Source organism: Pristis pectinata, chromosome 20, assembly GCF_009764475.1.
Source record: "Pristis pectinata isolate sPriPec2 chromosome 20, sPriPec2.1.pri, whole genome shotgun sequence".
Lineage (NCBI taxonomy): Eukaryota > Metazoa > Chordata > Chondrichthyes > Rhinopristiformes > Pristidae > Pristis > Pristis pectinata.
The window spans coordinates 11,944,065-11,958,013 of record NC_067424.1 but is presented as its reverse complement, the minus strand read 5'-3'; the positions used below and the strand labels follow the sequence as shown (position 1 = coordinate 11,958,013).

The 13,949-nt window shown below is 41.2% G+C and overlaps 1 protein-coding gene and 1 long non-coding RNA gene across 3 annotated transcripts in view; one reads left to right on the top strand and one right to left on the bottom strand.

The window, feature by feature from the left end:
• LOC127580710 (cyclin-dependent kinase 18-like) overlaps window positions 1-13,949 on the bottom strand; it is an 81,519-nt gene that overhangs the window by 42,416 nt on the left and 25,154 nt on the right. For both annotated transcript variants that reach the window (XM_052034481.1, XM_052034480.1), the window contains one exon: window positions 10,115-10,255. In XM_052034481.1, the coding sequence (XP_051890441.1) occupies window positions 10,115-10,232 (118 nt within the window). In that variant the 5' untranslated portion in view covers window positions 10,233-10,255. The remainder of the gene's footprint in view (window positions 1-10,114; window positions 10,256-13,949) is intronic.
• LOC127580712 (uncharacterized) overlaps window positions 1-13,949 on the top strand; it is a 109,983-nt gene that overhangs the window by 93,972 nt on the left and 2,062 nt on the right. The gene's annotated exons all lie outside the window — the stretch shown is intronic.

Genomic DNA, 13,949 nt, shown 5'->3' with positions numbered 1-13,949 from the left:
AGTCCTCGTTGTCCACGGGAATTGTACCGGAGGATTGGAGGGTGGCAAATGTTGTCCCCTTATTCAAAAAAGGTAGTAGGGATAGTCCAGGGAATTACAGACCAGTGAGCCTTACGTCTGTCTTGGGGAAGCTGTTGGAAAGGATTCTAAGAGATAGGATCTATGAGCATTTAGAGAATCATGGACTGATTAGGGACACCCAGCATGGCTTTGTGAAGGGAAGATCATGTCTCACAAGCCTGATAGTGTTCTTTGAGTAGGTGACCAGGAAGATTGATGAGGGTAGTGCAGTAGATGTGGTCTACATGGATTTTAGTAAGGCATTTGACAAGGTTCCACATGGTAGGCTTCTTCAGAAGGTCAGAAGGCATGGGATCCAGGGAGGCTTGGCTGTGTGGATTCAGAATTGGCTTGCCTGTAGAAAGCAGAGGGTTGTGGTGGAGGGAATGCATTCGGATTGGAGGGCTGTGACTAGTGGTGTCACACAAGGATTGGTTCTGGGACCTCTACTTTTCGTGATATTTATTAATGACTTGGATGAGGGGGTAGAAGGGTAGGTTAGCAAGTTTGCAGATGACACAAAGGTCGGTGGTGTTGTGGATAGTGTGGAGGACTGTCGAAGCTTAAAGAGGGATATTGATTGGATACAGAGCTGGGCTGAGAAGTGGCAGATGGAGTTCAATCCGGAGAAGAGTGAGGTGGTACACTTTGGAAGGACAAACTCCAAGGTGTAGTACAAGGTTAATGGCAGGATTCTAGGTAGTGTGGAGGAGCAGAGGGATTTGGGGGTTCATATCCACAGATCACTGAAAGTTGCCTCATGGTGGATAGGGTAGTTAAGAAAGCTTATGGGATGTTAGCTTTCATAAGTCGTGGGATCGAGTTTAAGAGCTATGAGGTAATGATGCAGCTCTACAAAACTCTGGTTAGACCACACTTGTAGGACTGTGTCCAGTTCTGGTCACCTCATTGGAAGGGTTCAGAGGAGATTTACCAGGATGCTGCCTGGTTTGGAGAGTATGGATTATGAGGAGAGACTAAGGGAGCTTGGGCTTTACTCTTTGGAGAGAAGGAAGATGAGGGGAGACATGATAGAGGTATACAAAATATTAAGAGGAATAGATAGAGTAGACAGCTAGCGCCTCTTTCCCAGGGCACCAATGTTCAATACAAGAGGGCATGGCTTTAAAGTAATGGGTGGGAAGTTCAAGGGAGATATCAGAGGGAGGTTTTTCACCCAGAGAGTGGTTGGCGCATGGAATGCGCTGCCTGGGGTAGTGGTGGAGGCAGGTACACTGGTCAAGTTCAAGAGATTGTTAGATAAGCATATGGAGGAAATTACAACAGAGGGATACATGGGAGGAAGGGGTTAGTTAGTCTTAGGCGTGGTTTAAAGGTCGGCACAACATGGTGGGCCGGAGGGCCTGTATTGTGCTGTATTGTTCTATGGTTCTATGGTTCACATGACAGAGCAAGTTCATGGCCCAATGATAAGGAGGTGCAAGAAGATACATGGACAGACACACACAGACACACACATACACACACACACACACAGACACACAGACACACACACACACACACACACACACACACAGACACACACACACACACACACACACACACACACACACAACCACAAACAGACACACGCACCATCTTGCTCACACCTTTTTTCTACAGCTCCAAATTGTCGGAACTTTTGCTCACCTTGTTCCCTCCCTCATTCAGTCCTCACTCACTGAGTCTTCCTATTTCTGTCCTGCTTCCTCTTACTACCTCCTTTTATCTCCCTCCTCCCTGAAATCCCTTCCCCCAGCGCGCTCCTCCTTCCCTCACCTCCTCTTTCTGTGCTGTAACCACTCTGTGAATTATGTCAGTACTCTTGGTGGAATCCCACCGTGTACAAAAATAGAAGCCTGTTGGCTTTGCCTATGGCATTCATTGTCTGTGAATTGTTCTGAAATATCTCCAAGAGATGCATTGAGATGCTGGCGCCATGCAAATCTAACTTAATTTTCAACAGGGTGAGGAGTAAGTGTTCGTTGGGGTTTGAGAGGAAGGAAAAGGAAATGTTCAGAGCAAGACTGGATCTTGTAACAGAAAAGAAAACAGCAACTAGTGCTTAGATTGTACCTTTAAGACTGAAACTAGGTTAAGAACATTGCACAGAGGCAAAAACAGACAAAAAAGAACATTATGAAGGAGGGAGAAAGTAGATCTAATCATAAAGAGGTGGAGAAGATATGATAGGCACAGATAGAGTAGATAGTCAGATTGGAAATGTCACACACTGGAGGACATACCTTTAAACTGAGAGTGTGAAAGTTTGAAGGAGATTTACAAAACAAGTTATTTTTACACAGAGAGTGGTAGGTGCCTGGAATGCGTTGGCAGGAGAAGCAGTAGAAGCAGACACAATAGCAATATTTAACCGGCATTTAGACAGGCAGGGAATAGAAGGGATATAGACCATGTGCAGGCAGATGTGTAGTTTAAATTGGCATCATGGTCGGCACAGACGTCGTGGGCCAAAGGGCCTGTTCATGTGCTGCACTGTTCTAAGTTCTGTATGATTTTGGACAAGAATTCTAAAGCCTGGGGTTTAGGCAACTAGTGATGGTTGGAGGGACTTACTGGAGTGCAGAAATGGATGGATGCAGTTTGATAGGAAACATTTGAGACTGATTGGTCTTAACTTTGAGCTTGAGAATTTTTTTAATAGGAGGCCAGATTAAATCAGTGAGAACAGAGCAAAGAATGGGCAGCTCTTGGAGGGGGGTGGGATATGGACAAAAGAACTTTGGGAAGGGAGGCAGCAAAGGTGAAGGTTTGGAAACTAAAAATGAAGGAAGAAATTACCTAATATATGGCGGCTCTGATTGGTAAAAGTCTAACAGAGGATGTCTCTGAAAGGGAAATTTCAATAGCTGAGATACATTTATACATCATAACATTCCACGTGGATAAGAATTTGCAGGTGAAAGTAATGCAGTATTTTGTAATCTTGTGTGCACTGTGCATGTACTGGGATCTACCTGTGCACCACTAGATCTGATAGGCTTGTTCTTATTTACATGGTGAGGGCTGGAAGAGGTTTACTTGATTATGCTTACACAGAGAAGCAGAGAAACTCTAACCATGGTTCTTTGTTTAAATGTAACGAGCAAAAAACAAGCTATTATTTTTTGGTTGCACGGCAAATGATATGATCTAACATCCACTGACCAAAAGGACAGCACGGACAACTCAATAATAATCATTTCTCTTTTGAAAGTTAAATACTTGAGTATCACAACTGGCCACCAAGATTCAGCAAACCAAGTCAAGTAGATTTATTGTTATGTGCACAAGTATAGTGAGGTACAGGTACAATGAACAGACAACTACACACAGAACATAAATTATACAAGACAGTGAAGGAATAAAAGACTGTGTAAGACAATACTTTAGAACAAAAGAAACACAATGAGAGACAAGTCCATCGTAGCGCAAGAGGTGGTCCATAGTATTTCGTTACCTAAGACTGACACCAAAATTGCAAGGTTTTAGAGAAGAACAAGGGTTCTAATTGAAAGCTCCTTCAAAGGGATGACACAGGCACAATAGGCCGAATGGCCTGCTTCTGTGTTGCATAATTCTATTGCAGGAGTTAACTTTCAGGCATCTATAAGCTGCAGCAAATAAGATTCAGATGTGTGGATTCATTTCCAATGCAGAAACTCTGTGCAGTTAATATTATCCTCCTTCACAAACATAAATTAAAAGATTGATTTAATACTTGTCATTTAACCAGCCTCCTCTAATTATGATGCTCCTCCACAGAATAAACCACAATTGTATCAGCAATGTGGAGATACTTCAGGTCGCTTCATGTAATGCCCTCTCAAATTTAGAACCTCAGTTTGAATCCATCCCAAAGTCTACAAAAGTCCAAAGTGATCAGCTCAGGGCATTTCAGTTTCAATTCCAAATAGGCTGGCCATCTCTCCAAAATAGTCTTGGAGAAGCCAGTAATTAGTGACTAATATATAAAATACACCAGCAAATAAAATCCAGTGGAAAAATCATAAGGGCATTAAAAGAAATATAATGTTTTTTGCTTTTGTATTAAATATCTGTTCTTTCCTTATAAAACTATTAAAATGAGAAACAGAGGCTATTAAGAATCACCCAGTCCATTAAGGAGTTTGTTTACAGTGCATTTGGTGAGTTAGGCATATAGGTGTTGTCTTGGTATCTCTCTCTGGTGTTGGAGAATGGACCATAGTTTGCAGAACTTACATTGTGCAGGCATCCTTTCTTACTGTCCACAGAATCAGAAAGTAAAAAACGGTCTTTCTGGAGTGTTCTACTCTATGTATTTTTAAACATTGTAATTGTACCCACCTCCACCACCTCCTCTGGCAGCTCATTGCATATACCAAACACCCACTGTGTGAGAAACTTACCCTTCAGATCCCCTTTAAATCTTTCTTCTCTCACCTTAAACCCATGCCCTCTATGTGACAATGCAAAAAACATTGTCACGTTGTACATTTCTTAAAGGAGTGCACACTCATTATTACATCACCCACACTTGTTACAGGAAGGAGGGTGGTTAGGGAGAGAGGGAGGTAGAACTTTAGTAAAATATGTCTGTGGCAAGGCTAATCAAACTATGGACCACACACTGCCCTCTACACAAATGCACTAGTAAAATTACAGAGATATGCTCCCTCTCCTCAAGAGAAATATAGTAGTTAACTAGCTTTAAACAGGATTTGCAATTATTGCTGCAAAAGAACCCCTAACTCTGATTACTGATAATACTTCTGTCCTAACACTGGTGGGTGGGTTAAAAGATAGCATGACAAGTTTAACAGATGCTTTCCATTATAAACTTAGGCATAAGAAAAGACTTGCATTTATATAGTGCATTTGATGAGTTCAATATTTCCCAGAGCGATCTGTGAAATACTGCTGTACTGTAGCCATTGTCTCAATGGAAATATAGAACAATGTTTCCACATCTGATTATGACCAGAAAAGCAACGTTGATTGAGTGTTGAACACCAGCAAGGTTACTGGGAATAACTTGTATCTTGTTCTTTGGAATACCAAAGGATTCCATGTTACATTCTTCTGAAAGAGGAGAGGGGGCCTCGGGGCGACACTACTTCTGATGTTGTTGCACTCTCGTGATAACATATTGGAAAGTCAACAGATTTCTGGAGATAAATATACTGGAAATACTAAAATGAGGATGGAATATATGACGTTAAAGTGGGCTGATTTATTTCTATGCACCTTATATAATTATCTCCCACAGACTGGCCTTACTTTAGGTGAAGACTCCTTTGTGCAACTTCATGGAAGATTGATTCACAAGCAACAAAAAAATCCATTTAAAGACCTAACAATTTGAATAACTTCATCTAGAAATTTGAATCTACATTTTAACTGTCAGCTTGATGTTAGATCAGCAGTGGAATGGTGTTAGTGTTGGATGAACTCCTTTCTGACTGTAACTACAGTTGATCAGTTGAAAGGTCACTTCACTTGCTATTAGAATCGTGGTTTTACCAGCTCAAGAAAATATTTTCATTGTTGCTTTAAGGGCAAATTTCCTGAACAGCTACATCATCATCTGCCAGTAGTGCCCACGGGGCTATAGAAAGTATGGAAATGGGAAGGAGGGAATATTCTGACTTAGAATATGGATCGGCTCCATGCCAGGACCATGGAGTAGAAGAGATGTGGTTTTCCGATGTAGCAAAACCTAGGAGGAAGGTGAGGGGATATAAAAAAAAGGAAAAGGTGTAAACACTAAACCTGCAGTGTGAGGTGCAGAAGTGTGAAAGGCACAGAGCTGTGAAAAATCAGCTGCTCCTCTGGGCTGCAAAAAGATGTGGAGAAATTGCAGGGAGAGTGAAATCTAATAGAAATGAACATGCCGAAAGCTTCACCACAGTTAGCAGATGAATGATAACGATTGTCAGTACCTCACCACATGGGATGCATGAGTGATTTATTTTAATTGTTTTTCTGCTGTTTATTAATGGGCTTATTTTCATCAAGCAGATTAATGAGAATGTGCAATATCAAAGGAACCGGATGTGGGACTGTACACAGTCGCTGCCAAAAAGCTTTCAGAATTCAAAGACTATTCTTTCTGCCCACCTCCCTTTGATCCTGAAGATTAACACTTGTACCACACAAAGCACGTCATTTAACCCATTCAATGCCAGGGACCTTTGTTTTTGCAACTGTGAAAGTTTTAAACTGGAGGCCAAGTGCAAAGCACAGCACGACATCCTGATTGATTAGAATGGGAGATCACAAAAGGATATAAGTAATAAGAGCAGGAGTGAACCATATGGTCTCTTGAGCCTGCTCCATCATTCAGTCAGGTCATGGCTGATTTGATCGTGACCCCAGCTCCACTCTCCTCTCTGAGCCCTATAACCTTCCATTCCTCTGTGGTCCGAAAATCTGCCTCTCTCAGCCTGAGAGAATGAATCAGCCTCCATAGCTCCCTAGTTTCAAGAACTCCAAAGAGAAGAAATTCTTACACATTTGTGTTTTAAATGGGCAGTCCCTAATTCTGAACTTGCATGCGGTTCTGGTTTCCACACTATAGAAAGGATGTGATTAAGCTCAATAGGGTGCAGAAAAGATTCACAAGGGTGTTGCCTGGACTGGAGTCCTTGTGTTATAAGGAGAGACTGGATAGACTAGGACTGTTTTTCCTGAAGCGCAGGAGGCTGAGAGATGACCTTATAGAAGCTTATAACATTTTGCAGGGCATAATTAAGGTAGATGGTGACAGTCTTTTTCCCGGGGTAGGAGAGTCTAAAACTAGGGGGGGGGGGGCAAAGGTCAAGGTGAGATGGGAAAGATTTAAAGGGGGTCTGAGGGGCAAGCTTTTCACACAAAGAGTGTTGGGTATATGGAACGAATTACCAGAGGAGGTGATAGAGGCAGGTAGAATTACAATGTTTAAAAAACATTTGGACGAGTACCATTTGAGGGATAGGGGTAAACATAGACAAATGGATTATCTTATAAATTAGTCGGCATGGAAGAGTTGGGCCAAAGGGCCTGTTTCCATGCTGTATAACTCTCTGAAGCTATGAATTTATAAGATAAGATATCTTTATTAGTCACATGTACATTGATACACACAGTGAAATGCATCTTTTGCATCCAGTGTTCTGGGGGCAGCCCACAAGTGTCACCACGCTTCCGGCACCAACATAGCATGCCCACAACTTCCTAACCCGTACGTCTTTGGAATGTGGGAGGAAACCGGAGCACCCGGAGGAAACCCACGCAGACACAGGGAGAACGTACAAACTCCCTACAGAGAGCAGCCAGACTTGAACCCGAGTTGCTGGCACTGCAAAACGTTATGCTAACCGCTACACTACCGTGCCTAAGAATGTCCCTCAGTGGTGGATGCCCCATAAGGGGAAGATCAGATGCTTTAGAGGGGAATTATATTAAGTCACACTAGGAAAAGCCTATAAAGGTCCATTTGAAGACTGTGAGATTGAGAATTACCGCTGTCTCTGCATTTAAGAGAGAAGGTGCTGGAGTGGAGAACATGAGGATAATTTTGGCAGTGCTCTGCCTCACAGTGCATGTTCCTATTGCTGGAGGAAGGGACCAATAGTAATAACAATCCCAACAAAGGATCAAGTAATCATGGTACATCCCAATGAGTGGATCATCCTCTGTCCTTTACGGCTACTTTCCTGTGCTCAGCTACCACTATTTTCCAGCATATAAAACATACAGGGTCCAACCAGGCAGTAGTAATGGCAGACCATGACTGAATTTCACTATGTGTTTATTTTATGCGATTCGATGTTTCAAAGTGTGCCAAGCACTCTATAAGGTCCCAATCATGTTTAGCACTCTATTCAATCAATCAATTTGCCAAACAATTCGATCTCATAGCACTTAGAATAAACATGCCATTATATTTCCAGGACATGGAGATTAAATAATGTTAAAATGATGTGGCATAGGAAAAGTAATGTCACTGGTTTGAATCTCATTGTTGTGCTTCATTATTTTCCCACTGTTCTCTCCTAGCTTTCCTCAGCTTTAACTCCATTGTCTACGATTTGAATGCTTTAATTATATTTAGTGAAGGTACATGAAAACTGTGACAGTAACTGCAGCTGCCTGGAGGCTAAGTGGGTGCTGGATAACAGTAAAATTGAGCAGGAGTGACACATAGGTTCAAGAAAGCTTTTAATGTGCTGCATTTGGACAAATAGCATTCAAGAAAACATTGTTTTGTGAATGCTGGCATGAGCTATGCAGTTAACAGTAACGGGTTATGGTAATTAGATGTGATCCAGACATAGAGAATTTAAATTCTAATATTGCCTTATAGTGCCTTAGATTAGCACAGAACACTCCTTTATTCTACATTTATAACATAATATAATTAAAGCCAGGCTAGTCAGGAGAAAATTCAATTCAGAAAAACACATATTCACCCAACAGATCATAAAAATCTTGATCAGTCTGTCCTGAAAAGCTGTAGATTTTAAGAACTTTGTACACTGAAATGAGGAGATTTTTATTTGACTGAGTTATCAAGGGAAAGGGAGGAAAGGCAGGTAAATGTCATACAGATCATCCATGATCTAAGAGAGCAGGATGTGGGGTGAATGGCCTTCTCTTCATAATTTGGTCCTCCGTTTTCCTGTTGGGGGGGTCCATGGTGGGTTCTGCATACAAGAGTGTTAATTTATTAATTCAATCTCTCTCTCTCTCTCTCTCTCTCTCTCTCTCTCTCTCTCTCTCTCTCTCTCTCTCTCTCTCTCTCTCTCCCTCCCTCTCTCTCTCTCTCTCTCTCTCTCTCTCTCTCTCCATTTCGCTTCAGTTCACTTGTTTGAGATTAAAGAGTGTATGTTGACAAGCCAGCAGATTGCGAAAGAGTAGGGGCATCTTTACAGTGTGGGCTACAATACTGTATGGATTGACCTTACCTCCCTGAAAATCTAGACTGCTCCTACCAATGGCAGAACAAAAGGAGAGGACCGAGAACAGTCCATAAAATCCTTTGAGTATCTCCACCATTCATTAACAAAGCCAGTTTTCCAATTCCTTCCATTTATTTCAAGTCAATTCATCCTCTGCATGTGCAGAAATCTATCATTCATAGTTTTGAATATTCTCAACATTTCTCTCAGTTAAGGAATTCCAAAGGTTCACAATGTTCTTGAGTGAAGGAAACTTCAAATTCTCTTACAAATTGACTTCTCTTAGCCAAACAATCTATCTCAGATGAAAGATCTGGGCTCACATCTCATGAAGAGTGTGGAACAGACCGCAGAGACATCACCATTGAGCCACAAGATAATCTGTCCACAATAAGGATGTGACCAAGCATCGAATAAAAAATTCAGCCTCAGCTGGTTCCTTGTTGGGGCCTGCTCATCTTTTTATAAGGTCCAATATAGATCCAACTAGCATCTGGATCTTCAAACACAACAAAGTTTCATAGTTTCTGCTGCTTGGTTGGTCTGTTGATTTAAGCACATATTATTGATTATTTTAGGTAAAAGATCAAATCTCATAGAGTGGATCACCACTGGAAAGGAAAGATGAGATTGAGTAAAAGAGGATATATCGATCAGCCAGTCAATAACCTACACAGCCAGAATCATTTTCCCAGGGTAGAAATGTCAGATACAAAAGGGCATAGATTTAAAGTGAGAGGGGGAAAGTTTAAAGGGGATGTGCAGGGCAAGTTTTTTTACACAGAGAGTGGTGGGTGCCTGGAATGCACTGCCAGGGGTGGCAGTGGAAGCAGATACGATTGTGGTGTTCAAGAGGCTTTTAGATAGACACATGAAGGTGAAGAGAATGGAGAGATGAGGATCATGTGATGGCAGAAAGCATCATTTTAATTCGGCATCATGCTCAGCACATACATCGTGGGCTGAAGGGCCTGTTCCTGTGCTGCACTGTTCGATGTTCTATGTTTTATGATCAACCAATACAGATCTAACAGGGTAGTGAATAATCAGTCGTAATCTAAGAGGAGAACAAACAGTCGGTCAGTTACGTACAATCTACAATCTACCAAACAGGATATTCAGTTACTCACCGTCATTCTTCCTGTTGTTTATCTGGTTTGTGATCTGTTCCTGAAATTCGGCAAGCGACTCCTCAATGGTTTCCGTCCTGTGCGCCGACAGTGAGAATCGACGCTTAAACTTCTTCATTTTACTTATTCCTGTTCCAATCACTGCAGTTGCAAAAATAAATAGAACTGTGTCAGCTGAAGAAATCCTTCCCCATGACAAGAATAAGGACCAGCAGTAGATTATGTGGCCTGGTAAACCTAATTCTCTCATATGTTTCACTGAGTCTGTTCTTCTCAACACCAAAAAATCTAGGTCTATTCTACCCTCTTTCCCTTTACAGGATGGTCCATATTCCAACAATCGTCCTAGTGGACCACCTATAAGGCAAGTTTTTTCCCTTCAGATGACACATATGCTATTGATACTGAATAGGACACCAAAACTTTACAGTGTTCCAGATATTTTGGAATCAAAGTCTTCTATTACTCTCACAATGCCAACCTCTTTTTTAATAAAGACAAACATGTTATTTGATTTTTTAATTGCTTAATTTAGGTAAGATAAAATTTCTTTATTAGTCACATGTACATCAAAACACATAGTGAAATGCATCTTTTGTTCTGGGGGCAGCCCGCAAGTGTCGCCACGCTTCCAGCGCCAACATAGCATGCCCACAACTTCCTAACCCCTACATCTTTGGAAGGTGGGAGGAAACCGGAGCACCCGGAGGAAACCCACACAGTCACGGGGAGAACGTACAAACACCTTACAGACAGCGGCTAGAACTGAACCCGGGTTGCTGGCACCGTAATAGCGTTACGCTAACCGCTACGCTACCATGCTTGCCATTTGTGACACTGGAACAAGAACACCCAAATTACTTTAAATTCCACTATTTAACAAGCTATTATCTTTTAAAAATATACCACTTTTCTATCTTTCCAACAAAGCAGTAGTTGTGAGTTGTTTTCGCAAAGAAGAGAATGCTGGAAATGAATGAGATTGCCAGAAATACAGAAAAACACAGGAACACAAGAAAATAGGAGCAGGAGTAGGCCACATGGCACCTCAAACTTGCCCAATCATTCATTATGATTACAGCTGATCTACCCCAAACCTCAACTCTTCTTCTGTGCCAGTTCCCCAAAGCTCTCTATTTCCTGATCTTCAAAAATGTATCTACTTTCTCATTAATTACCTCTAATGATCTCTGGCCTCCACAACCATCCAGGGTAGAGAATCCTAGACAGTAACCATCCTCTACGTAAAGAAATTTCTATGCATCTCCATTTTAAATGACCGGCGCCTTATCCTGTAACTATATCCTGTCATTTGACACTCTCCCACCAGTGAAAACGTCTCAACATCTACCCAGTCATGCCCACTCAGAATCATATGTGTCTCAATGAGGTCGCCCCTCATTCTTCTAAACTCCAAGGAATTCTCCAACCTGTTTAGCCCCCCCTCGATAGGACAACCTTTCATCCCAGAAATTAGCCTAGTGAATTTCCTTTGGACTGCCTCCCAATGCCAATACATCCTCTCTTAAATTGGGAGACCAAAACTGCACGGAGTATTCTACATGCCTCACCAGCACCCTGTACAATTCTAACAAATGCTTACACCAAAAGATATGACAGAGAACAAAGAATGACTAATGCTTAAATCATTAATGCATAGTTTACAACAAATATGTTTCCCTTTAAGGCACAAAAAAAAAACTAACAGGAAAAGTGACCCAAATGTGGCTGACAAAAGATGGAAAAACTTGACCAACACCCTGTACAATTGTAACAAATACTCACAACAAAAGATATAACAGTGAACAAATCATTAATGCATTTAAAGCATTAATGCATAGTTTACAGCAAATATGTATCCCTTTAAAATCTAATAGGAAAAGAGATCCAAATATGGTGAACAAGACAACTTCAAGATAAAACTAAGTGAAAGGGAAAGGCTTATAATGTTACCAAAGAGAACAGTAAGGCTGAGGATTAGGAATTTTCAACATTCAGCAAAGGAGGACCAAGGTATTGATAAGGAAAGGGAAAGATGAATTGGAGCACATTCTAGCAAGAAATTTAAAAACAGATTCTAAGAACTTCTTCAGATATGCAAAAAGGAAAGGACTAGCAAAATTTAATGGGGGTCCTTTACAGGTTAAGACAGGAGAAATTATTTTGGGAAATAAGCAAGTATTTTCTGCCTGCCTTCATGGATGACAGTGCAGAATAACTTGTCCAGAATGAGCTTAAATTAGTATTCATAAAAAGAAATGCATTGGAGTAATTAATGATACTGAAAGCTAATAAATCCCTGACCTCATGACCTCTATCTCAAGGTTTTGAAGGGAAAGACTATGGAGATAATGAATTGGTAAATAATTGATTCATTAATGTCACATGTACCGAGGTACAGTGAAAAAATTTGTTTTGCATGCCATTCATACAGATCATTTCATCACATTAGCACATTGAGGTAGTACAAGGGAAAACAATAATAGAATGCAGAATGAAATGTTACAGTTACAGAGAAAGTGCAGTGCAGGCAGACAATAAGGTGCAAGGCCATGACGAGGTAGATTGTGAGGTCAAGAGTCCATCTGGTTTTGTCATCTGGTGCACTGGTTGTCATCTTCCAACATCCAATAGTTTCTAGAGCAGTTCCCACAGATTATAAGGGAGCAAATGTGACTCCACTGCTTAAGAGAGGGGGAGAAACAATGGGGAACTACAACTCAGTTAGTCTGACATCAGTGAAAAAGGAAAATCCCAGAACCTATTATTAAGGAAATGGTGATAGGGCAATTAGAAAATAGCATTCGGGTTGAGTAGAGTCAACATGGATTTATGAAAGGGAAATCACATTTGACAAATCTGCTTTGTTGAGATTGTAACTAGCAGAGTAGATAAGGGGAACCAATGTGGTGCACTTAGACTTTCAAAAGATTGTTGATGGGATGCTACGCAAGAGGTTGTTCAACAAGATTAGAGCACATGAGACTGGGAATAATATCCTGGTATAGGTTGAGGATTGCTTAACAGACAGGTGAAGCAGCCAACATAATCAAAGAACCCACCCACCTGGGTCATTCTCTCTTCTCCCCTCTCCCATTGGGCAGAAGATACAGGAGCCTGAGGGCACATACCACCAGGCTCAAGGACAGCTTCTATCCCATTGCGATAAGACTATTGAATGGTTCCCTTGTACAATGAGATGGACTCTTGACCTCACAATCCACCTTGTTATGACCTTGCACCTTATTGTCTACCTGCAATGCACTTCCCTGTAGCTGTGACACTTTACTCTGTATTCTGTTATCTTTTTACTCTGTACTGTCTCAATACACCGTGTAACAAATTGATCTGTATGAACGGTATGCAAGACAAGTTTTTCACTGTATCTCAGTACAAGTGACAATAATAAGCCAAATACCAATACCAATACAGAAGAAGAAAGAGTGAGAATAAAAACAGAAAATATTGGAAATTTTCACCAGTTAGGCAGCATCTGTGGATGAAGAAACAGGGTGAATATTTCAGACTTATGACCACTGCTGCTACTGTACGTCGGTGGAGGGCTGAGTGAATGGATGTGGATGGGGTACCTATCAAGCAGGTATGGTCGTGTATGTTGTTAAGCTTCTTGAGTATTGTTGAAGCTATACTCTTCCCTAGAAAGTTGCTGAAATGTGCAGGTGAGCAGAAAATGTCAAATACTTATATCTTATCTTATATCGTAATTCACTCATAATTCTCATCCAGAAGATTGTGTTCAAACCTAAATCATATAAACACGGAAGGGGTGTCAATGTAGAACCAGGAGAATAGTGCATCGTCAGAGGTGCCATCC